The sequence below is a fragment of the Diabrotica virgifera genome, chromosome 2, assembly GCF_917563875.1.
Source record: "Diabrotica virgifera virgifera chromosome 2, PGI_DIABVI_V3a".
NCBI lineage: Eukaryota > Metazoa > Arthropoda > Insecta > Coleoptera > Chrysomelidae > Diabrotica > Diabrotica virgifera.
The window spans coordinates 227,070,900-227,098,821 of record NC_065444.1 but is presented as its reverse complement, the minus strand read 5'-3'; the positions used below and the strand labels follow the sequence as shown (position 1 = coordinate 227,098,821).

The 27,922-nt window shown below is 33.1% G+C and overlaps 1 protein-coding gene across 1 annotated transcript in view; it reads left to right on the top strand.

Annotated features, from left to right (window-relative positions):
- The first annotated feature begins 1,098 nt into the window (after positions 1-1,098).
- Positions 1,099-27,922, top strand: part of LOC126880447 (synaptogenesis protein syg-2-like) — an 832,444-nt gene continuing 805,620 nt past the window's right edge. Inside the window, exon 1 of the mRNA XM_050644308.1 lies at positions 1,099-1,226. Coding sequence (XP_050500265.1) covers positions 1,183-1,226 — 44 coding nt within the window. The 5' untranslated portion in view covers positions 1,099-1,182. The remainder of the gene's footprint in view (positions 1,227-27,922) is intronic.

The following is a 27,922-nucleotide window of genomic DNA, read 5'->3' as shown; positions in this document are numbered from 1 at the left end:
TTCATATTTTTTATTTTTTACTTTTTAATCTTACACTTTTCAAACATTAAAATATATCGTCATGTTTATTAAAATATGTATAAAACATATAATATGATATACAAACATGAAAAATAATCGGAATCGGCAAAAAATTTGAAACTTTATTGTTTATTTATGAAGCATAACGTAAACAATTAACGTAAAAAGTGAAACTATGTATATTTCATATAATTAGCTACAATCTGTAAAAGTTTCAAGTTTCTTCATTGTATAAAAAAAAGAAAATTTAAGCATTTTTCATTAAAATCGTTTTTTTATTTTTTAAACAATTAAAAAACAAAATTTTTTTTATTGACTATTCGTGTATTGTTCTCGCGAATGCATATGTCTGCAAATTTTTAGTCATTTTTTGCACTGAAGAAAAGGTAGTAAAAATTAACGTCCAAAGATTTGACCCAAACGATTGAACTAAAGAAAAGTGTTTAATTAATTAATACGACAAAACTAATTCTAATGTTAATTGTAGCATAAAACGTCTCTGCCGGTGGTTTTTCTAACACTACGATAAAAAAACGAAATTTTTGAATTCCAGTTTTGGTTAAAGTTTTGTTTCGTATCTTATTGAAATTTGACACGAATAAACGCCAATTTATATATAAACAAATATATGAGCGTCCAAAATTTGAAACTTTATTGTTAATTTATGAAGCATAACGTAAACAATTAACGTAAAAATGAAATTATGTATAGTTCATATCGTTAGCTACAATTCGTAAAAGTTTCAAGTTTCTACATTGTAAAAAACAAGAGAATTTAAGCATTTTCCATTAAATTTTTTTTTTTTTTTTATTTAAACAATTAATACAAACATAATTTTTTTTATTAACTATTCGTGTATTGTTCCCGCGAATGCATATGTCTGCAAATTTTCATTCATTTGCATTGAAGAAAAGTCAGTCAAATTAACGTCTAAAGATTTGATGCAAACTATTGAAGTAAAGAAAAGCGTTTAAAAAAAATAGTTAACATTTTATGTTTTGTAGATTTATATTAATAGGTTATTTTTATAGATATACAAGAACATACTTGGACTTATATACTTTTTTGTTTACAGTGTTTCAATCAGTAGATGCCGTTTTATCCCGAAGTGCGACATTACCGTGCGATATAGAACCGGACGTAAAAGAAGATCGGGTTTATATGGTGTTATGGTATCGTGATGGCCACAGCAAACCAATATATAGGTAAGTTTGCACTACTTCTCTTACATCGCAGTCGATGCAACCATTAATTTTATAACGAAAATATTTCATTAGCATACATAAGTTAGACATAAAAAATACTAATAAAATTGACTATCTTTAGTAGACCAGACAGCAGCCTTAAAGGTAATGCTGAACCTTTGTTCTGTGTATATGTGTTACGCTCAAACTTCGAATTCGGACACCGTTCGAAATTTTTACTTACTTCGCGATGTGGACAACGCGAATTACCCACGTCGCGGAATGAGCATTTTATTCGTACATTGGCCGAAGCGAAATATCCAAAACGCGTTGTGGGTAAACGAAAGTACTCAATTGCTGAAATACACACGTTTAGCGGAGATTAAGCAAAACCATAATACCCATAACCCAACGTAGGTAATCTATTTTGTGATGAAGTTTTAAAAAACGAAGACTTATACTTTCCCTTTGTGCACTCTTTGCTCAAGAAAATCTGTCATAGGCACAACATGAGAAAATTGTGTAACTGCATTAAAAAGTCAGGTAGCCAAAATATTAAAGCCTACTGGAAGAAAATTAACCTCTGTTACAGTCGACGACAGCGTTTTGGTAAACATTCCTAATTTTGACAGGTGCCGACTAGCTTCTAGAAATGTAATGTGTCAAATATTCGATGCTCAGTGGAGTAGTCTCTTCAGATAATGGAAACACCAATAGCAATTATAGAATTTATTTAGAACACCGACAGTAAAGTAATCACCCCGGGAGAACGTTGAGTACTGAAAATGACTTGTACGCGATTAAGTTGAAGACTCTATTTGATGCTACATATTGATTATAGTGAATTAAGTTAAAGGCACCTCTGGCCTGGTTGAAGTGATTCTTGAGAATGATTCTAAAATGTATCATTTCTTGTTGGCAACACGAATTGGGTCACACAAGAAAACAAAGGTTTATACTTAGTCAGCTAATTTAAATGTCCATTGCCAAAATGTATAAATTGCTACAATTAAACAAATTAAATAATCCGCACATGTTTAAATATGATAACAAATTGGCTCGTGTGATGTACGGGGTGATAAAAATATACTGTTCAATATCTGAATGTTCAATATCTGAATGTTTGATATTGGACATACTGCCCGACGAAATTAAGTAATGCCCGACGAATTAAGTAATAACGAAGGTAGTCAGTTCTCAACGTTTACAATGATAATGATAAAGTATTTATAACAAAATAGATTAATATAATGTGATGACAAGACACTCGTCTTTGAACAAAATAACAATTCTCCCACTGCAACACCTTAGGTAATAATATCAAAATTAAATCTGAATCAGAATTAAATCAAAGAGTCAAGTCAAAGTTTAGTTTAGGAAAGGGTACATGAAAGGTATTGAGTGGGATATATTATGTTTCAATGTGTTAAGAATAATATTATTATTGTATTCTCTTATTATTATAATCGTTTGTTGGATTGTAGTATTAGAAGTTTTATTATTAATATTATCGAATTGTGCTACGAGCTCCTGGTCTATTTTACGTAGATATATTTAATTGTAATTTATGTCATCCAAGCAACTCTACTAGTTTAGTGTTTGCTGTGCTTGCTGAATCTCGATTTGCTTATGTTTTGTAACATACTCGAATTGTATTACCTCAAGTAAACATATTATGTAGGTTAATAATGAAGTCGTGTTTTATTACGCGAATTAAAAAATATTTGAAATACGTAAAGTTTTTAATGATTTTATTATTAGAGCATTGTGTTTAAGTGTTTATGAATTAATTATATTGGTCTCCCTTCTGTATTATTCTTCTTGTGAATATTCTTCTTTCATAATTGAAGTATTCGTTTATTAACCCTGTAGTCTGTATACAAGAGTTGTATAAGTTTGTAGAAAAGTGTAAAATAATTTAATAACTATAGTTAGTTAATAATCTAATAACTATAGTTCCTTGGGACGGGGAAAAAATAATCCCTCCATTTGCAGCATAATAGCTGAAAAAAAAAGTTATCCTAATTCCATAATTCCAAGTTCCGTTTGCTTATTTCTCCATCATGTAAACAATCTATTGTCGTGTTAAATATGCAGGTCTCATGCCGAGTGGGATCCGTACTACCCTAGGCATACCTCTTAGCATCATCCGACACGACTTAGTTTTCAACTCTTAAAGTCAATCCTTATCTAGTTTGCATACATTCCTGAAAAATTTTGCATCAGGCACCGAATTTTCCTGTTGCTCACGGTGGTTGTAAGTCACCTGAGTCCATTGTTTGTTTCTTCTTCCTTGTCGAGCTTGCTGTGCTCCTCTGTTTCTTTGTTTTCTGTTCTTATTATGATAAGTCCTTCTTTCATATGTTTTGTGTTTATTCGTATTTGTATAGATTCTATATTTATTCCTCCTCGTATAATTTTGTCTGTCATATTTATTTGTATACTTTTAATTTTTCTTCTTGTTTTCGCTTTTTTCCAATAAGTTTGATCTCGATATGTCCTTGTATCACGACGTCTATCTTCTTTTGTTTTTCTGTACGTTATTTCATGGTACATCTTCGACTCCTGTAGTCCGTATTGCTTTGAATTTCTATGATCACGATACGTCCTCGTGTCACGTCTTCCGTTTGCGTTAGCACTATTGTATTTGCTTCTGCATTTCACTCTTCTTTCAGAGTTATTTTTGTAATTTTCCTGTATTACCTTTTCGCGTTCGTTCCGTCGATCGACGTTTTGTATTGAACTGTATTGTTTTGTGTGTGTATTCTTGTATTTGTGTCCGTTTGGTACACTTTTTCTTCTCCCTTTATACCTACTGCTTCTTCGGGTTTTGGAGATTTCTACGTTTTATGTTTGGACAAGTGTTTCTTGATCTTTAACGTATGTAGTTGCCCCTGATAAGGAGCTGAAATTTCCCGCCTTTACAATTATTGTCATAGTGTTATGATTTGTTTCCTAAGGACTGGATTCTTTTCTTTGTGTCGTTTCTGACACTATTCATCCCAGTCTCGTGTTTTGGCTGAGTAGGCCGTTACTTAATCGGTCCATACCCTCCATCAATATGTGGCTACATTCTTTGACCCCTAGTAGTAAATCCCTACCTTGTAGTATCTTGGGTCTGCCAGTAGTGCGTTTTTCTCGTTATATTCCTGTAATATTATATCCTGTTCCGGCAAATCCCTTGTTATTTTTGGTAATACCAGTACCTCTAATTCCATCTCGAAGTCACTTTGGTAATGAGTTCCGATCAAAAGTTTTATACTCCAGTTAGCTGTCTTTTCCCCTGACGAGCCTATTCCGGATATGGTCGCCTGTATTGTCTGCCTTTTTGTTCCTAGCGCCGTCGCTGCTTGTTCTGTTATAAATGCGCATTGTGACCCTTGGTCGATAAGTGCTCTCATTATGTGAGAATCTCCTTTCGCATCTCTTATGCGTACCACTGCTGTGGCTAGTAATGCTTCACCTTCCTTATGGCTTGCACAGTTAGCTGAGTTCTGACCTCTGTGTTGTGTGTTGTTATTCCTTTGCCCATTGTTCTCTTGCGTATTTTCTCGCCTTCGGTTATTTTGTTCTCTGGCATTGTTCGAATAATTATTTCCTCCCCTGTACCTGTCTGATTGGTACCCGTTTCTCCTATTGTGCGATTCTCTTCCATTTCTTTCTTGTGCTTGTTCTCCTGTCGCTTCATTTGAGCCCCTTCTGTTGCCTGCGTTTCCTCTTTCAGAATGCAACATTGTGTGATGGTTTCCGCCACATTTTCTGCACCTCAGCTGTGAAAGATATTGTTTTTCTTTATTGTGTGCTACGCAATTCGCACACCAACCTTTTTCTCTTATTATTCTGTTCCGTTCTCTTGTACTGAGTTCCTGAACTTCTCTGCAGTGTGCTACTCCGTGATCTCCGTTGCACATCACGCAGTTTGTTCGTGTTTTCCTACCCGATCCTCCTTGCTTCTCTTGTCTCTTTTCTGATTCCAGCAGCTCCAGTGTTTGGAATCTTCGCTGTATAAATGTTTGTGTCGATTTGTACGTCGGTATCTCTCTACTGTCTCCGATGTGGTTTTCGTATAGTCTTCTTGTTTCATTATCCCATTTTGTTATGCTTATTCTGGCTATCAATGGGCTCCACGCTTCCGTGTCTGTTCCTAGTCCTCCGGTGGCTTCCAGACACTCATGGAAGGTGTCATGTAGCGATTTCAGTGCTCTAGCAGAAGCTTCCTTTACTTCCTGCGCTAGCAGCATCCTGTCTATTAGTTTAAACAATATCATCCTCTGGTTTTCATACCTTTTCTTTAACATGTTCCAGGCCACTTCGTAGTTGGCCTCGGATATGTGTAAATGCTGTATCATTCTGTTGGCTTCCCTTCTTACTTGAGTTTTTAAGTACTGCATTTTTTCTTCGTTCGATAATTGGTCATTTTCATGTATTACTTTAGTAAACAAATCGTGGAAAGTTCTTCACGTCTCGTATCTTCCTTTATATACAGGAATTTTCACCTGGGGTAGTGTCACCCCATCTCTCCTCTGTGTGCTGTCTGGTCGTTGCATACTTGGCCGCCATGTCTTTAAAGTTTCCGTGACTTTAGTCCTTAGTTGATTTATTCTCTCTACTTCTCCATTGTCCAAAAAGTCTAGCTCCTCAGCTACTGTTGCTTCGATCATTAGTGTATTTACCTTTTCCATGTGTTCTTTTAACTCTAACTGCAGATCTTCATCCTCCTGCAAGTCTTGTTCATTTTCTTGCCGTAATAATTCCTCGAGTCTTTGTTTTCTTATCGGTATCTCCCTTACTTTCGGTGCTTTTCCTCTTTTTATGTTTCTTCCATATTCTTCCAACAGGGTTTTACCCTCAATATAAGTCTTCAAGACTTGATCGTAATATTTTGTTTCAAAGTATTTGTCTTTCGTCGCACCTCCCTCTAATAGTCTTTCGTGGTTATTTAAAAATCTTGTCCAATAATCCTCCAACCTATCCTGACGCTCTTTAATATATTGTTTTTCGAGAAGTAGAATCCTTTTTAAGATTCGATACCAGTTTACATATCTCTGCTCCGATCTCTGCCTGCTTGCCGTATACAGTTTCCATGTTTTTACCAATTTTTTAAATTTACCTACTTTTATCCAGGAGTAAACAATTTTATACGCTATTAAATAATTTATTTTCAGTCAATCTGATTCAACTTGTATATTTATAAACACCTGTAATACTAACCGCTAATTACGGAGGACTTGAGGTTACGTAATAGAAAAATATGTACCGTTTGACCTTGTAACTAAATCGTCAGTTTAAGATAGGTCAATTTAAATAATTAGATGACTGAATTGAAATATTTTGTAGTCACGTAAATATATAAAAAAATTAAAATTCTTAGTTACAATGTGTTAGTAAAATTTTGCAGGTGTACGTATTTATTAACCAAACTTTCGAATTAAGATAAATGTGTAATAACTATTTTTAAAGATAACCCCCGTTTATTATTATTAGATAAGTACTTTATGTATAAGTGAAATAATTTAAATTTACATGAAAAATATTGTACTGAGTGGACCGTTTGTTAATTTTTGATATAATATTTAGATATGAATATTTAGCTATAGTATACGATGCGTGCAATGTTGGAAAAATGTAATCTATTCAAAAACTTACGGTTTTTTTTTTCTTGAGCGTTGAGTCGCTCCTCTGGTTGTGGTTTCTGCTCTGGATGCTTTGCGGCTCTCCTGGTTGTAGTTTCTGTTCTGGATGCTTTGTTGATCCTCTGTTTGTAGTTTCTGTTATGGATGCTCTGCGGCTCTTCTGTTTGTAGTTTCTGTTCTGGATGCTTGTTGATCCTCTGTTTGTAGTTTTTGTTCTGGATGCTCTGCGGCTCTCCTGTTTGTAGTTTCTGTTTTGGATGCTTTGCGGCTCTCTTGGTTGTAGTTTCTGTTCTGGATGCTTTGTTGATCCTCTGTTTGTAGTTTCTGTTCTGGATGCTCTGCGGCTCTCCTGTTTGTAGTTTCTGTTCTGGATGCTCTGCGGCTCTCCTGTTTCTGTTCTCCCGGGCCTACCGTCGTCTATCTGCTACTGGGATTGTTTGGTGTGGACTGTAGTCGTAGGTTTATCGAGTCTCGTTTCTACCTCGATGTTTCCTTTTTCTCGATGAGGACCATGTCAAATATTCGATGCTCAGTGGAGTAGTCTCTTCAGATAATGGAAACACCAATAGCAATGATAGAATTGATTTAGAACACCGACACTAGGGTAATCACCCGGGAGAACGTTGAGTACTGATAATGACTTGTACGCGATTTAGTTGAAGACTCTATTTGATGCTACATATTGATTATAGTGAATGAAGTTAAAGGCACCTCTGGCCTGGTTGAAGTGATTCTTGAGAATGATTCTAAAATGTATTATTTCTTGTTGGCAACACGAACTGGGTCACACAAGAGAACAAAGGTTTATACTTAGTCAGCTAATTTAAATGTCCATTGCCAAAATGTTGTTTATAAATTGCTACAATTAAACAAATTAAATAATCCGCACATGTTTAAATATGATAACAAATTGGCTCGTGTGATGTACGTGGTGATAAAAATATACTGTTTAATATCGAATATGAATAATGAATGTTTGATATTGGACATAATGGATGTTGTAATAAATTCATAATAACGATGATTCCTATACCCTTGGTACAAGGCATGGATTTCTTTACAGCCAGTTTTCTTGAAACCAGTTGCAGGTAGCTCCTAATAAATTTATTAATAACATCGATGTACCTGATGAACAGCTCAATGTCCGTATAGAAACAATTATGTCATCCGGGAATCCGGGTTCAAACAAGGTTTCATCAGATGTGGATGCAAGAAGAATTCGAGCAAAGCTTCTTCTTCTTCTTAAAGTTTCCTCTCCTATCGGAGGTTGGATATCATAATGGCTATGGTCACTTTGTTGGCTGTTGCTCTGAATAGTTGTAATTAACTACAGCTAAACCATTCTCTAAGGTTCCTCGGCCAGAAGGTGCGTCTCCTTCCTATGCTTCTTCTTCCTTGGATCCTTCCTTGCATAATATGCAAATCTTACAAATGTGTAAAATCAAACATAAGCACGGTAGCACTTCTTGTGCTAACAAGTAAAGTGAATATTTTCTGAAAAGAACTGAAATAAACATTGAAAGTGGTACATGTATGAAATAGACTAATATAAAAAGCGTATATAGGTATGAAAACGTTTAATATATTTTTTTCTATTTTCAATAATAAGATACTTGTTGTATTTGACTGTTTAGTTTTTTTAATTAAAATAAATGGAATTATAAGAAAAATTTGATTTTATTTTACTTGTTATTATGGAACTGGTGTAGCGTATGGCTGTGTTTGGAGGCTTTTCAGCGTTTGCGCAAATAGCAAATACCCACAACCCGACGGGGGTAAAATAGATTACCCACTTCGGGTTATGAGTATTATGGTCTTTGCTCAATCTCCGGTGAGCGTGTTTATTTCGGCAATTGAGTACCTACTTTCTTTTAGCCACAACGCGTTGTGTGTATGCCGTTTCGGCCAATGTCCGAATAAAATGCTCACTCCGCGACGTGGTTAATTTACGTTGTCCACATCGAGAAGTGAGTAAAAATTTCGGACATTGTTCGAATTAGAAGTTTGAGTGTAACATATACATGTAAATGGGAGTAATTTAGAAAGTGTATTTAGCTTAACATAGGCTCAGCATCTAAAAACTGGTTATCTGACTAGAGACGTAGAGATTTTAAGGGTTCAAACAACGCATTGCATGAAAATAATCTTCAAAACAAGACTTAGAACTCAAACTCAATATATAAAATTAATACAATAATATAAATTTTACAAATACAAAATAAGAGTTAAAATTAGACATATCTTGAAATTGTTCGTTCTGAAGCTATTTTTTGTGGCATCTCAATACAATTTACTATTTTTGTTGAGGATAAACCACAATGCTACTTTAAGTTTATTTTGATGTTTCGATTTCCACTCAACTTATTTTAAAGTAAAATTGTGGCTTATTCTTAATAAAAATAGCAAACACTAGGTCCTAGATATTTGAATTATGACACTTGTTTTATTCGATGATCGTAAATTACTGTTTCTATATATTATATATTTGTTATTATTAACAACATATTAATATACAGTGTAGATGGAGTGTTATTTCAGATAGTGTTATGGAGTATCACTCTTTATTTACCATATTTTTCGCCCTTTTTGTCAATTATTTTGTCTTGTAGAGTAAGCCTTATAAGCCGTACCTTACAAATATTCGTACGTATCACCCACAAAATATTTAATGATAAACGACTTGTTAGTCGTGATATAAGGATCATATAAAATTACACTAGCTTTAAAAAGTATCTACATATTATTCTGAATTAAAATATGACAGACGAATATATCTGATCTTTAGAGGAGTCAAACAAGGTTGTATCCTGCACCCACTGTTATCTAATAGATATCATGCTAACGCATAAATACTTAGACCCGGCGATAACGGGTCTGCAAGGGATGCATTGCAGGCGGGCGCCCCTCTTTTGAAGGCGCTAAAAGGAGCTTTTGTTCTGCTGATGTCATACAAAATACTAATTAGAAAAATCGAAGGGTGCCTATGTTAGTTTTTCAGGCGGGCACCTTATACCCTAGCGCCGGGACTGAATAGTGTCAGATGCGAAGAAGATACACTTAAATTTTAGTGAGTAACTAAATTAGTCCAGAAAGCCACTGCGCATCTGCTAGGAAAAATATTCTGATTCGGATTTTTTGCATAATCTTACTCAAAATGGACCCCTTTTAACAAATTTGCATGTTGCCAGATCCAAAAGTGGGTCAAAAATTGTTTAAACGTTTTTTTTGTTTTTTCCTAAACATTTTTTTTTGCATCGAACAAAGTTTTTTTTAGGTTTCTTGGATCACTCCAAACAGAAAATGTCTAGTGATTTTTCCCTAAAGTTGATAGTTTTTGGCATGTAAGCGATTAAAAATTAAAAAATTGCGAAGTCGGCCATTTTTAACCCTTATAGACTATGTGAAAAACTGAAAATTTCAATGTTGCCAAGGTATGTAGATATTCTTTAAACATCGGTTGATGAAATCCTTAAGAATTTTTTGCAATACAATATCGAAAACCCCTTTGTTTTTTAATTGCTAATCAAGCGGGCGCTACATTATTTTCAATCGTTGCATGTATATGTAATATACGCAAATATATGTGCAAAAAAATATTCTGATTTAATTTTGTTTCACCATTTTCCTTGAAAAGGTCTCCTTTTAACAAATTTTCATGTTGCCAGGATCAAAAGGCAGTTAAAAATTATTTTTAAACGTTTTTTTCTGTTTTTCCTATAACTAATTTTTTTCTTTGTACAAATTTTTTTAAGGTTTTTTGGATCATTCCAAATAGAACAGATCTTAAGTGACTTTTCTCTAAATGTTATAGTTTTCTAGATATAAGCGATTGATATTTAAAAAATTGCAAAATTGGCCATTTTTAACCCTCAAAAACTATGTGAAAAACCGAAAATTTCAATGTTACCAAGGTACGTACATATTTTATAAGCATCGATTGATAAAATCACGAAGAGCTTTTTGCAACACAGTATCGAAAACCCCTTTGTTTTTTAATTGCTTCTCAAGCGAGCGCGACAATATTTTCAACCGTTGCATGTTAAATGTAATCGGAAAACATTTGAAGTTTAAAAAAATTGTTTAAAACATTTTTTGACCCATTTTTGACTCTGGCAACATGCAAATTTTTTAATAGGGAACCTTTTCAAGCAAGATGGTGAAACAAAAATAAATCAGAACATTTTTCGGCACATATATTCACGCATATTACATATACATGCAACGGTTTAAAATAGTGTTGCGCCCGCGTGATTAGCAATTAAAAAACAAAGGGGTTTTCGATTTTGTATTGCAAAAAACTCTTTTCTCGGGATTTCATCAGTCGATGTTTAAAGAATATCTGCATACGTTGGTAACATTGAAACTTTTCACATAGTTTATGAGGGTTAAAAATGGCCATTTCGCAATTTTTTAATTTGTAATCGCTGATATGTCAAAAACTATCAACTTTAGAGAAAAGTTTAGAATGATCCAAAAAACCTAAAAAAAACTTTATTCGATGTAAAAAAATTACTTTTAGGAAAAAACAAAAAAACGTTTTAAACATTTTTGATCCACTTTTGGATCTGGCAACATGCAAATTTGTTAAAAAGGGTCCATTTTGTGTAAGATTTTGCAAAAAATCCGAATCAGAATATTTTTCCTAGCGGATGTGCAGTGGCTTTCTGGACCAAATGGAATTCAATTCCTCTTAAATGCTGTAGACATGGTGTAATGAGAGATGAGGCCAAAAATTAACTGTTTTTAAAATATCAATAATATTCTGAGAGAAATGAAAATTTATTTTAACATTATGAACACAATTGAAACCAAAATAATAAACTGATACCGACAACTCCAGAGAATGCCTAAAATAGATAGCCAAAAGATATATAAAAATGGATTCCGCTCACTAGAGGAAAACAAGGTGGACCAAAACGGCCCTGGAGAGAAGATATCAAGATACAGTGACCGCCAGAGATTTAAAAACTGAAGATTGCTTCAATAGAAAACTCTGAAAGTTAGGATGCGATAATCGTCGCCAATTTTAGAAGACTCCCCCCTATTATCTATATATTATATACTTTTCCATCAAGATGAAATCTTGACAACAAGATGTAATCTTGATAAACAGAATAAAATCTGTTGGCACTTTTACTCTACGCGAGTTTTTTTTTAATACCCAGCGGGATTCAATATCATTACATCCTTGAGATGGATTTTGCAGAATACTGCAGAATGATAAAATCCTATATTTTTTTTATAATTATTCTACAACGCAGTCAAATATTCTATAAATTTAATCATGGAAAAATATTTGTGCTTGTTTGTTACGAAAACGATATTTTTATATAATTCCAATTAACAAAGCATAACGCAAACAAATATGCAGAATATTAACTTAATTACTGGTGCTTGTTATTGTTTCATTAATATTTTCAGCAAAAAGGGAAATAAAATCATTGTTATTGGGGTCGTTTGGAATTTTATATTTGCTAACGAAGATAAATAATAATATTAACATAAATTTTGAAAAATACCGTATTACCTTTTCTACCAAAGATATGAGAAAATTTTAGGAGGATTAAATGGTATTTTTGTATCTAAAAACAAGTGTTACGCTTACTTGTATTGTTAAATAAATCATTATAAAAATTTTAAACAAAAAACAGTGATATTCGTTTTAGTACCTTCTTCTTCTTCTTCTTCTTCTTCTTCTTTTTGTATAGACATGACTCTGTTTTTTCAATGTGCCTCTAGTCTTCATATGATCAATCCGATTCCGAGGCTTCACATTGTTTCTTTGAGTATTCGTTTTTCCGATTGGTAGGTTGCTAATCTTGCCAATCAACCCTCCACATTTTATCCGGGCTTGGGACTGGCTGTGGTAACCTCAGAGATACTCGATCCACCCTGCAATTACCATAGACAGTGTTGTTTTAGTACCTCTATGAGCTAAAAGGTTGTGGACTAATTTTTTCTTAATAAACTGGTTTTCTGAGAAAATATGTTTTCACCATATTCTTGTGAAAACATTATGGAAAGCAGTAAAAATAATAAATAAAAAGAAAATATGTTAACCAAAACTATTAAAGAAATGTAATACATATGTAGTAGAAAAAGAGAGCTGCACAACCACTTTGGTATGCCATCAGTCTTTGTTAGGACACGGGTCAGTGTTCACCTCTATTGACATGGAAGTTTACAAGGATTATAAGAAGTTCTCCACAATTACCTGACGGTACTAAGAGAACGTCCAAGACGCAATAGACAATGACGAGAAGATTCTTGTACTGTCGGCTCAAAAAATCTTATCTTAAAGGAAAGGTATAGTCTGTTTTTTGGGTATCAGACTTGTCGACCTGTGTAATTTTTCCATTCCTCTCCAAAATGTCCAATGCTATGTTAAGTATGTTACCCTATTTCGTTTTGCTCGTAACTCGTAAACTTCCTGATTTTCTTCTGAAAAAGTCATTTGTGTAATAATATTAAAATTTTTGTAGCGATAAACTACCACAGGTAATTTAAATATTATCTAAAATAATATTTCAATCAACTATGATATTTATCGTTTACCCTAGCCTAGCTCAAATTTCCAAGGTGAATTTGAGTGATTTTACAACAGTCCATTATCAGAAAAGAGAAAGAAACAGAGTTGTGAAGAAGGATATTGGACAAAATGAGGAGTCTGGTGATTTTGGTGCTAAACGTAAAGTTTGGTTATACCTTTACAGAATTAAGCGGCATGCATCATCTGAAAATATCCATGAGTTCGTAAAAAATCAAGAACAATTCTCTGACGCGGATGTTATTGTAAAGAAACTACCAACTAAAGAAAACCGTAATAAGTGTTTTATGTTGGGATTAGCGAAAAATACAAAAATCAAATCTACCAACAATCTACTTGGCCCAAAGGAATCGGTTTCAAATGCTTCGACTTCAAAAAATTCCACAACTACCAACGTAACAATAAGGATTTTTGAAGGCCTTCCCAGATAAGAAAGGAATTAGTATCTCCCAACCAAGATCAAACTTAATCTTTCAAAAAACAGGGAACAAAGATAACATAAATAATATTGTAAGTGTGGTAGGTGATAAAATGGATACCAGTATATCTAAATCTAATATTTTTAATAAATTTCCTATTATTTTATACAACATATTTATGTTCTATACGCAAAAAAGTTGAGGAACTGGAAGTGTTTCTTAGCGAAAATGATTGGCCAGATCTTGTGCTTTTAACTGAGCACTGGTTGTACCCTCTGGAGACACTTTGTGTTAACAATTACTCCATAGTATCTAAATTTTGCAGATCTGAAAGCATCCATGAAGGCACATTAATTTTAGTTAATATAATATTTCAGTATAAATTCAATTTTGTTGACTAAAATAAATTTAACCACCTCTGCATTGAATCTAAATTTGAATTTTTTATTACTTTCATTAAGAAGCTTAATACTTTTCTCATTGTTGTGTACATACCACCTAAGTCTATTATGCAGCTATTCTTTCAAAGATTGGAATCATTGCTTGAAAAAATTCCACAAACTGCATTTATTATCTTGACAGGTGACTTTAATATTGATTATCAATATTAAATATATGATAATATTATATTAATATGGATTATAATTGTAATGATCTACATCCAGATCTGGCTGGGTGTAGAGTGATTCCCTATTTTTCATCGGATCATGATCCCATTCTATGTGAATTTCCCCTTAAGAATCCACCTCATACAGCCAGATGGGGTAGAATTTTCAGCAAAAGTAATTTTGACAGGTTTATCAAATTATGTAATCAGGAAGATTGGAATAACATTTTTTGCTCTCCTGATATGCTCCATCAATTTCATCACACTCTCATGAAGATTTTCAATTTGGCATTTCAAAAAAATTCTTAAATAGAAAAATAAGAAAACTTGGGTTACTAAAGGAATTAGAAATTCCTGCAAAACTTAAGGTTGTTAAACTACATTAAAAACATATAATATGCAATTATGAATTTTTGATATATTTCTATAAATATAGGTCCAATATAAATATAGGAAGGTTACTAAATTAGCAAAATGTATATCTTTTAAATCTAAAATGGAAAATGCCAATAATAAACAAAAGGAATCTTGGTGTATAGTTAATAATCTTAAAGCTAAAGTTCCCCGAACTACTGATGTAGTCTTAGACCCTAGTGAGCTGAATAAATATTACTGCTCAGTAGGTCCAGAACTCGCTGGAAAAATTAATTCTTCTTTTAATCCAATGCATTTTTAAATGGAGTAGACATTACAAATTCTTTTTATTTTCTTCCCACTAATTCGGCTGAAATAAAAAATATTATACAAAGCATTACAAATCCTATGGCTGCAGGTTGGGATGATATCCCATTACCCATCTAAAGTTTTATCCCATCTTTTATCCCAACACATCTTTTTTAACAGGTCACTTTAGCGACTGTTTAAAATGTGCTAAGGTTATTCCTCTATATAAAGGTGGTGACCATGATTTACCTGCTAATTATCGTCCTATCTCTTTGTTACCGTCCCTTTCAAAGGTTGTAGAAAAATTGGTCAAAATCCAAATGATGACTTTCTTACAAAAATACGATTTACTTTCTTCCTGCCAATTCGGTTTCTAGTCATTAAAAAGTACATATGATGCCATTTTCAAATTCATGGAAAAACTATACTTAGACTTAAATAACGATTATGTTGCTGCTGCAGTTTTCTGTGATCTCTCTAAGGCCTTTGACTGTGTCAATCATAAAATACTTCTTAATAAACTGGAAAGATAGGGTTTTAGAGGCACTACTCTAAAGTGGTTCAGTTCATACTTGGAAGACAGATGCCAGTCTGTATCAATCAATGAGCGCTATTCTAGTAATATCTTTATTAATTGTGGCGTACCTCAAGGCTCTGTCTTGGGTCCTATCTTTTTCTTGATCTATTTTAATGACATAATTAACCTCGGTATTAATGGCCAGTTTACTATATTTGCAGATATTACCACAATTGTATGGCAAAACAAGGACCCTAATGTACTGAACAAGATTATTAGTAGGGATATGCTAAAAATCTTATAGTGGTGCAAAGCTAATCATTTGACATTTAATTTTTCAAAAAACAAATTAATTTCTTTTAAGAATGATCTAAACAATATTACTCTGGGTAATGAAGGCATTTGTTCTGACACCGTTAACAAATTTTTAGGTCTCTATATTGACAATAAACTTAAGTTTGAGCAACACACTCTATATTTAAGCAAAAAGATATCATCGGGTTATTTTGCTGTCAAATCAGTTGCACACCATTTAGATTTCAAGACTCCAAAAAGTGTTTATGATGTGGCCCTGATTGAATCTAATTTGAGATACGGTAGTGCCTTTTGGGGTAGCTGTTCTATTCATCATTTCAGTAGAATCTTTATGCTACAAAAGAGAGCACTTAGATATTTATGCAAGGTCAAGTTTGGTATATCATGCAGGCCTCTGTTCCGGAAACATGGTATCTTGACACTTGCTTGCATACATATCATTGAATTAGCGTGCTTAATTTTTAAAAAACATAAAGAGGATATTCGGACACATTCCCTTTATAACATTCGTCTAACTAACGTTATTTCACTTCCAATTCCCTCTTCTACATTAATTTAAACTCATTTATTTACACTGGAAAGAAAGTTTTTAATCACCTACCACTCAAAGATCCTCAAGCAATATTTTTGTATTCCGAAGTGCAATCAAGAAGTTTTTATTATCTAAGTGTTACTATAGTATTGAGAAATTTTTTAAGGACATTTGCGCTAATTGATAGCTTTTTTAATATGGAAGTTTTATAGTTAGTGTTTTAATGTATCTTGTACTGTGTTTGTACTATACCACGTTGTGTTTTATAAATGTAAACTCATTTTTAGAAACAACAAATTTTCTCTCTCTCTCTCTCTCTCTCTCTCTCTCTCTCTCTCTCTCTCTCTCTCTCTCTCTCTCTCTCAAGGTGTGTGTTCGTCTTAGCCTAATCAAAAATATGATCGATCAAGATCTGGATTGGAAGCAAACAAAACAATATTTTAACTATTCTAACTAATGATGCTTATTTTTACAAAAGGTATAATAATGTAATCTGATGTATGTATGTATTAAAATATTCAAATTCTTGCCCAAAGCTAACAATTTTTGGATTATACTTATGTGGCTTATGGTATTTGACGGTTAACTTCTTGATGTCGAAGGATACAGCCGTTGATTTCTCGATCTTGGACTCGACCTAGATGGTCGGCCTCACGTCACTGCAGCTCTAGTTTTTAGTGGTGTTGGTCGTTGCAGATGTTGAGATACATCCATCATGCCTTACCTTGTAGTGGCATCAACGGTGATGAAGCCTTAGGCTCCCGAAGAGGGAAAGGTTGGGTTTATTTTCAAAAACCTAGAAAAAAATGTGTATCAGACATCAAGAAGTAGTGAAACCTTTCCTTACCAAATAATCGTAAAAAGTAGCAAATGGCAAATAATAAAATAAAATTAATAATAATGATTACTAGTTAAATTATTTATGAGTTCTACCTGTATATATTATGTAAGTTAAGTATAAAATTATATCGCACAAACACACGTGGTTGGCGATTTGAAGGTTAAATATTACACAATGGTAAAAAACCTTATATGGAATTATATATGAAATACAATATGTCGAAAACCACTTACCCCAAGAGATTTGAGACTTCTGTTTAAATAAAAATGGGGCATTATTTAAATTACAGCTCGTTTTATAATAAAAATAATCCTTGCACTTCCATTAAGATTATGGAATGTGGAGATTGTCCATAGACATACTAATAGCCCATAAACAAGGCATACTAAGTAAAATAGGATAACGCGCGAGCAGTCGATCGGTGGTCTATCTATCTCTTTTTACTAAGCGGTCTTGCTCATATGACAGACAAAGATGGCTGACCACTCAAAGTGAATATTGACCAATGACGTCCTTGATATTTGCGTTACACCTCGATGCACAAACCGGTCCATACCTTACCTTATCTATTCCTTATTATATTTATGAGATTGTCACCGACATTGAAATGACATTGAACAATAAGCATGTTCCGAATAATGACAGAATGATTCGATGAAAAGAGAGTTGCTATAACAGGGCGCCAAACAAGTTTTTAACGGGAGAAGAGGTTAAAGAAATTTAAAGAAGATTATTGTTAATGAGATATGAAAGAAAATATAATAAAATATTTATTTAAAAATAAAATAGCAAGGATTTTTAATGTTGAAATTTTTGGGTAAACCAAAAACATGTTTTGTAACGCTTATAAGTACACCATTATTTGTTTTAATTAAAATAAATATTTTGTAGTAAAAAACAAATTCATCTAAAAAAATATCCTTATTCTTTTTCGATAGTGTCATTCTCTATTAAACGATAATATATCCCTAAAACAAAATATCCATAGACTAAGAGTGCATGTAATAGAAGGAAACGTAAGGAAACCGCAAGTATGAACCACAAGCACTCTGCTTCACATCCTGACTATCCCACAATTCTTGTAGGCCAGCATTATCTTTAGGGGGCATGTTTCGAATACTAAATTCAGAACTGATTTGAGCGATGTTAATGCAAACATATGTTTCCTAACCTGTCCGAAATATATTGCGGCTGCAAGGGTTTGTAAACGGTCCTTGTCCTTAAACGAAGTCCCTACAAATGGTTGTTTGAGGAGTTAAGAACAAATTTATAATCAGAAAGTTTAAAATTTGTTTTGAGTAAGGTTGCTACTGGAATAATAGAAATAAAATTTATGTAGCATAAATCACAAGTCTGTGTAGTTAAGGTTCCGTCGATTGATTAAAAATTTTCAAAATCAGAAATTATTTTAATATCTTTTCTTTTGAATATATTATTATACACTTTGAGATATGGAACAGGTAAACCCACAAATTATTAAATAATTTTTAAAATTATACCTTATAAAAATATTAAATAATCATGTATTTTATTAACTTTACTATAAATACAACTCTCACCGCTAATATCGCTGGGCAACAATAAATTATAACGTTTGTTCCCAAAAGCTTTTTTGACTGTTTAAAATATAACTTTTTTGTGTCCGTGGTCATTACAAAGTCGGGAAACAGATAATATTTTTTCACTAACTCTAAAACTTTTAGCGTCCCGTATGATTTTCTTGTCACAGTCAAATACTTATTTTTCTTCTTCTTTTTGTGTTAACATAACTATGTATGCCTGTTTCTTCAATGTACCTTCACCTGTAAAATGTCCTTCTATAATTTTCGTGGTCTTCCCACTGTTGGTCTTCCTATTGGGGAACCGCCTCTCGCCGTCCTTACTGCTCTATTTGTTGTTAATCGACTTACGTGGTCGTTCCATTCTACATTTCTGTTCCTTTAATAATCTCCACCTTGCATCTTGATCGAATATCTGTACTTTTAGCTCTGTCCCATAGTGTCGTACCATCTATTTCTCGAAGGGTTTCTATCTCTGTTGCTTCTAACATTAATTTTATTATCTTTGTGTCAGGCCGTGTTTCTTGCAACCTGCGGCTCTATTCACTATATCTTTTACTTTTGTATCATGTGTCTGTGTCGTGTGATGCCTAGATATCCAATCTCCATAATTTATTGTTCCATTACCTGCACCTCCAGCTCTAATTTACAGTTTTCATTCAAATGCAACAATAGATAACTCAAGAGATCCCCCTGTCCTATCCATGATCAGCTTAGCTTCAGTTGGGGTAGTTCTTCTTCTATTTTTAGTTTTATTATTTCTATTGTGTTATTCTGGTAGATATATTTGATCGTTTTAATCATTCTTAGAAGTATTTCTATTGAGTACAATAAATGGATAACGTATTTAATTTGACCCTGTTAAATGCATCTTTAAGGTCCACTAAACCGAAATATGCCGGTTTGTGATATCTTATGATTTCTCTTGAACTTGCCTCATTATAAACAAAACGTCGATGCATGATTTTCCTTACCTAACCCTAGGGTCACACAGGCGATAATTTACGGCGCCGTAAGAGCAGTAAGGCCATGGCCACACGGGCGATTTTTTACGGCGCGATAATTTACGGCGCCCATTGGTTTGACTACCCCCTCCACCAATTTCAGATGTAATCATTTTATACTATCGAAGACCTATTCTGCAAGCTTCTGTAAAATATATTTGTACGAAAAAATTGCATCTTAAAAGCTTCAAAGGATAATGAAACCTCAATATTTTTTAGCCAATTTTTCCATTTTTTGTTATACTTTCCACCTGTATCTATTAATACATAGCATTAAGCCCATAATGCTTGAACATGGAGCTCAAATAAGGTATTCGTCTTACCGACAGCACATTATGTCAGAGAAGATAATATTCAATTTCGAGCAATTATTTAACATTTTTTATTTCCATTTCGTTCTATATTATTGAATAATAAACTTATAAATCTACAACCGCAAAATCTGAACTACATACCCCGCTAACATTTATTTTGTTAGAAACCAAAGTTTGCTAATTAACAAAGTTATCCAAAATATCCAAAATCCTCAATTGGTGGATCCTTTTAGAAACTAGACGCTATAAATTCCGGAAAGGGTCAAAAGTCTCTGAGACAAAACCGCACTGCGTGTTAATTAGGGTAGGTAAATTCTCATTTATTAGCTATACCAACTATTTTAGTTATCAGAATGTTGCCAACATAAGTATCAAATGAAAAGACAAGTGTGTTACTTGGGAACGATAAAATGAGTTATCCCCGAAGGTGGAGTAAATATAAATTAACCGACATAGGAAAACCACAATATAAACCACATTCGCTAAATGAAAATAAACAATTCCATCATTTAATTATATTTTGATTGCGTTTCGCGACATATTTTTTGAATATATAATTTTTCATTGCATTCGGCGTTCATCATAGGGATGGCGGTTGTTGATAAAATAACCGGTTTTCGGTTATACCGTTTTTTCTTAGATACGGTTTAACCTAACAGTTATAACCGGTCAAAAAACCGGTTATTCTAAAATCCGGTTTTCGGTTTTCTGTTTTTTGAATGCAATACCCAAGGGGTCTATTGAATAAAAAGAAGTATTTGCTTTTACACAAGTATTTACTTAATAGTAATTGAATAAAGTCATTTCTTTAATGCTTTATTTAATTACTATTAAGTAAATACTTAAATACGAGGAAGTAGAAGCAAATACTTCTTTTTATTCAATAGACCCAATAGGTTACAACGTTACATTAAATTGCATTTTAGTTTGCGATACTCCATTAGAATCGATATCAATATTATCCATATCGATACCAATATAATCAATCGATATATAGGTACACAGCGTCGGCGTATATTGGGTATTGCGCAGTGGGATAGGGAAAGTGAAACAGGAGGTTCGAACTAGCCAATTGGGATCGAAAATAGAAATCAGTTATCAGAAGTTCGCAGGACATAACCTAAGGCAGAAGGATGAAAGGTGCACTAAGATGAATATACATTGGAGACCGTGGAACCACAAACGAAAACGGGAAAGGCCACAAATGCGATGGTCAGATTCACTGAAGAAACACGGCGGGTCAAATTTGATAAAAAATGTCCAAGGTAGAGAGGTTCGGAGAAAGGAAGAGGAGGCTTAAATCCAAGGATGGATGTTTAGGGCTGATTAGAGAGATAGAAACTGGCTAAGGTACTCGGTTTCGGTACTCGGATGTCAGCAGCTATATTTAAAAGCAGATGCCAGTTCCCAATACAAGCGGAGAAATTAGTTTGAAAAACAAACATGTTTGGAGGTAAAATAATATAATAAACTAACGCAATGAATATTTTGGGCCAAATTAAACCAGATTATTGAAAATACAAAATGTATTCTCCTAATTTTTTTTCAAGTTTGTTAAGTTTTTGTAACAAAATAATTCCTTTTTACACAAGACACGCCAAACTATTTTATCTTTTTTCATGTTTTTTTTTTAAATAATTACACAGGAAGGATTTATTTTCTCCTAAATTTACAATTTGATGATAAAAAATGAGTTTATTTCCGTTTGTGTACACCACTGTATAGTGTACAGCATTATAACTAACTTGACTGCACACAACTGATTGAACTGATTGATACTTTATTTTATTTTTAATAGGATTCTTACAATTCAACAGATCTGCTTATTCGCAAGATCATCAAAACGGCCAATTCAGGCTATCACATTAAACACATTTCAGTTACTGTAAGAGTCATTAACTAATAAACATCAAAGAAATGAAGAATGTTGATGAATTTAAAACAAACAATCTTTTTTCTTCGAACTCATTATTTTTCTCAGAGGTATAATAACTTTTCAGAGTGGACTCAAAGTCCACTTTTTCACAGGTTATTACTTTAGAAAAGGAAAAACCGGTTATAACCGGGACAAAATAACAACCGGTAAGACCGGTTATGGAAAAGTAAAAAAACCGGTTTTAGGTTATAACCGGTAGGTTTTTCTCATCCCTAATTCATCATAACGATGACACCGTAGTATTAGCGGAAACAGAAGACCAACTAAAAATATTGATGAACACACAAAATGGTTCCAAAACCAAAATTATGGTATTCCATAAAAACCTCCTCGAACAAATTACATCCAACCTACAAATAAATGGTGTCACCCGTCAGAGTTCCCAAAGCTTCATATACCTGGGCAGAAAGCTAAATAGACAACTAGACCACTCAAAAGAAATTAGAAAACGCATTAAAATAGCAAGGCCTGGTTTCATGAACAGGCGTAAAATGCTCTGTAACCCCAAGCTATCAGTCACAATGAGATTGAAAACACTAAAGTGTTATGTGTGGTCTCTATTAATATAAGGCTGTGAGACCTTGACATTAAAACAATATAACGTCAACAAATTGAATTAATTGGAAATGTGGATGTAAGCTTCACCAGCAGAACTATGAATGAAGAAGTATTGAAAATAATGAACACACGTCCTCAGCTGGTCAATAATATTAAAATTAGAAAGACGTCTTATCTAGGACACATAATGCGCCATAGAGAATTTGAGCAGCTCCACGTAGTAGAAGGTAAGATCGAAGGTAAAAGGGGTATAGGAAGAAAGCAAACATTTTGGCTACGAAGCATCAGAGATTGGACCTACACAACAGGGAATGACTTAATTGATCAAGCTTAGAATAGAGAGAAAGGCTATAGCGGGATAAGATGGTCAAAAATGCCCCCGCAACGATCAGCCCCGCTACTTATGTTTTCGATAAAGGATATAAAATTATGCCCTCATGCAAATTTTTAGCTTCCCAGAGGTCCTAAAACGTCTTAAATCAAGAAAATAAGAATTTTTAGGTTTTATTTTTTTGTGAACGCAATTTTACTTTAAAAAATCTGAAAAAATTCCAGAGGTTGTATCTTTTAAATACAAAACAACCTAATTTTTTTCAGATTTTTGTAATGAAAAATGAGCCCAGGAAAAAATTTTTGCATCTCGGGACAGCCAATTTTAGGATTTAGGATCCTGACTACAACAACTGAAAAAAAAACTAAAATTGTGAATTTTGTCATAAAATTTGGTATGTGGGGTTATAATAATATTTGGAACAACTTTTCCAAATAACTTTTATCGATATCTGTAACGCGAAGCAAATCGAATCGCATATCGAAAATTCACCCTGTTTATAGTAGGCCGCGTTTAAAATTTAAAGTTCAGTTGACTATTTTAAAAATTGTGAACCATCACCCTGTATGACTGTGCAAAATTTCAAATCTGTATATATTTTTATAGCCGAAACATAGGGGTGTCTTCATCTTAAATGCGGCACACTGTATCTTGTCAATTTGTTAATTTATTGCAATTAATATAGTCGTATTTTTTATAGATTCAAAATATACAATCAAAGTACTGACTAATTCACTAATTTTATCATAAAAAGGTCAAATTGATTGCATTAAAGTATGGAACTAATTATTAATGTGTATTAATAATTAATGTGTATTAATAATGTGTATATAATTATGTGTAATAATATAATATAATATAATATACAGAGTGAGTTTTATGTACGGAAACCCTCAATTATTTCGGAAATGGCTTGCACTATTTTTATGGATTGTGGTGGGTTGGAGTTTTCTAATGTGGCCGATATTATAATACTTACATTGCTGTCAGATCTTCCGTTTTTCTGAAAATCTAATTAACTTGTTTAGTTCAAATGGAACACCCTGTATATTTTTTGCATTTTGAAGTCCTTGAGAAATACTGATTATTTTCCATGTTATATTCCCTATACCTAAAGGCCATAATTTCGGAGTTATTGCTACATTTATTTAAAAAACTTTTTAAACAATAAATTATAAAAATCAATTTTTTTGGCCTACATAGACATTATTTTACGTTATTTGGACCATTGGGAACAAAAAAGTTCTCTTGTAATTTTTCTCTAAAGTTAACCGTTTTCGAGTTATAAATAATTTAAATCTGAAATGAAATCGAATAATTACGATTTTCAAGGTTAAAAAACACAAATCAAAAATACTATTTTTGAAACTGCCAAGTACCTATAGAAATTCAAGCTAAAGCCTTATTTTATCAGTTACCAATGAGTAATTTGAGCTTGTTTCATTCTAAAATATTGTTTTTTAGTTGTTAATATAGCCCGATCGTCCGTCCTCTCATATGCGCTTCATTAACATTTATTAAAAAGCAATGTTTTAGAATAAAACGTGCCAAAAAATTTTATAGCCAGCCCCTGGAAGAAGAATTTTGGGTACTCCGCAAGTCCGCAGTTTCAAAAATATTGTTTTTTATTTTTGTTTTTGAACCTTGAAAATCGTCATTATTCGATTTTTTTCAGTTTTAAATTGTTTATAACTCGAAAACGATTAACTTTAGAGAAAAATTACAAAAGACCTTTTCTTGTTCCCAATGATCCAAAGAACGTAAAATAATGTCTACACGGACCGAAAAAATTGGTTTTTATAATTCCTTAAATTTTTTTTTTAATAAATATAGCAATAACTCCGAAACTATGGCATTTGGGTATAGAGTAAATATCATAAAAAATAATCAGTGTATCTTAAGGACTTCGAAACGCAAAAAATATACAGGGTGTTCTTTTGAAATAAGAAAGTTCATTAGATTTCCAGAAAAACGGAAAATCTGACAACAATGTAATAATTATCACTGTAATATCGGCTGCATTAGAAAACCCCTACCCACCAAAACCTATGAATAACGTGCAAGTCGTTTCCGAGATACTTGAGGGTTTTTATACATAAAACTCACTCTTTTATTATAATAATTATAATAACATTATATTAATACGCATTAATTGGTTCAATATTTCAATGCAATCAATTTGAACCTTTTATGATTAAATTAGTGGACTTGTCAGTATTCCCATTGTATATTTTGAATCTATAAAAAATACGACTATATTAGTTGCAATAAATTATCGAATTGATAAGATACAGTGTGTCGCATTTAAGATGAAGACACCCCTATGTTTCGGCTATCAAAATATATACAGATTTGAAATTTTGCGCAGTCATATAGGTTGATGTTTCACAATTTTTAAAATAGTCAACTGAACTTTAAATTTTAAACGCGGCCTACTACAAACAGGGTGAATTTTCGATATGCGATTCGATTTGCTTCGCGTTACAGATATCGATAAAAGTTATTTGGAAAAGTTGTTCCAAATATTATTATAACCCCATACCAAATTTTATGACAAAATTCACAATTTCAGTTTTTTTTTTCCGGCTGGCTGTCCCGAGATGCATCTCGAGACAGCCAAAAACGGTTTTTTCGATTTTTTCGTTCTTTCCGCTCAGATACTAAAATTTCTGCCTCTGTCATTTAAAAGAACGGCAAAAAGTACACAAAAAAATATTATTTAAAAGTTGGCCAAACCATATTATCATAACCTAAAAATTTTTTGAAAATTTCAAAAAATTTTCCTGGGCTCATTTTTTATTACAAAAATCTGAAAAAAATTAGGTTGTTTTGTATTCAAAAGATACAACTTCTTGAATTTTTTTAGATTTTTTAAAGTAAAATTGCGCTCACAAAAAAATAAAACCTAAAAATTCTTCTTTTCTCGATTTAAGACGTTTTAGGACCTCTGGGAAGCTAAAAATTTGCATGATGGCATAATTTTATATCATTTATCGAAAACATAAGTAGCGGGGCTGATCGGTGCGGGGACATTTTTGACCATCTTATCCCGCTATAGCCTTTGCCATATTGACCGCCAACCTTAATAAAGAAGGCACTTAGGAGAAGGAGGATATAATTTTTGTAAATATATCTGTCATAAATCCAAGAATGTACTTATCGGAGGGACCGCAGACGTACGGGTAGAATTAGAAATTTGTAAAGACAATGAAGTTGACTTTACCAAGTAACAAGACATTTCCCCAACACACACTACCTACACATTATACTATCTGATTGCAAAATTAAATGTATGATAACAATGGTCACTACTGGCAGAGGCAATTGGCCAAGCAAAAAAAAATCAAAGAATGTGGCTTCTTCTTCTTATGCAATCCACTAATGGATGTTCGCGATCACGTTTGACCATTTTTCTCTATCCCTTGCAGTATGTATTAGGTCTCCTATGTTTTTTAGTCCTGTCCATTGTTTGACATTACGGAGCCATGACATTTTCTTCCTGCCCACTCCCCTTTTTCCTTCGATCTTTCCTTCAATTAAGGTTTGCAGAAACTGATATCTTTCATTTCTAATTATGTGTCCCAGGTATGCCGTTTTTCTCTGTTTAATTGTGCACATCAGTTGTCGTTCTGTACCAATTCTTCTCAGGATTTCTTCATTTGTTATTCTTGCGGTCCAGGGAACTTTAAGGATTCGTCGACAGATCCACATCTCAAATGCCTCTAGCTTATTCATTGTGTTTATTTTTAAAGTCCATCCTTCCATGCCATATAGGAGCACCGACCATATATAGCATTTTGTGAATCTTAATCTTAGGTTTAGGTCAAAGTCAGAGTTCGTAAAGACGTTTCTGAATTTCATGAATGCACTTCTGGCTCTTTCTATCCGACATTTAATTTCCATATCCGACATCCAGTCTTCACATAGCCAGGTTCCCAGGTACTTAAACTTTCTTACGCGCTCTACATCTTGGTTGTTATATGCTAGTCTTGCATTTTGATGTTGACATAATTGACGGCTGATTATAAGGAACTTTGTCTTTTTTATGTTGATGCTAAGTCCCATGTTCTCGCTATGCTCTCCAATTTTATTAAGAAGGTTTTGGAGGTCTTCTATATTGTCTGCTATTAAGACCGAATCATCCGCATATCGTATATTATTGACCCAGGTACCATTCACTTTGATGCCGCTGTCGCATTCCTCAAGAGCTTCCTGGAAGATACTTTCTGAATATAGATTGAACAGTAGTGGGGAGAAAATGCATCCCTGTCTTACACCTCTGAGAATTTTTTGAGCTTGCGTTGTTTCATTGTCCACCTTGACGACAGCTTTTTGATTCCAGTAAAGAGCCTCTATGCAACGAATGTCTTTTTGATCTATGTCGAGTTATTTCAGTATATGTACGAGTTTATGATGTTGTACTCGATCTAAGGCTTTTTCATAATCTATAAAGCACATCATTACATCTTTCCTTTGATCGTAGCAGTTCTGAGCTAGCACTTGGGTTGCAACTAGTGCTTCCCTGGTACCAAGGCCTTTTCGAAATCCAAATTGTGAGCAACCAATAACCTTATCGCATTTTGTGGAGATAGTGGAGGCTTAAATACATAGATATACATACATAATTGAAGACACAAGTTCGTGAAGGGTATATGTGATAATTTTTTAAAATATGTTTTTTATGTCAAAAGTACGTTGTTCGAACCTAGAAATCTTTCAAACAAGTCAAAAACGTTTTAAAATTAATAATTTCTAAGTTACTGGAGTGTAAAGGTTGTATGTACACAGTAAATTTTAAAATGTAAGTGCATAAAGGATCTATGTACACAATATATATAGAAAAAATATATAATTAATTTTTTTAAAAAAATTTTAATATTGTTAATGTCCGACTGGTATATTATTTGACAAATAATGACATGATTTTGAAGTGAGTTAAGC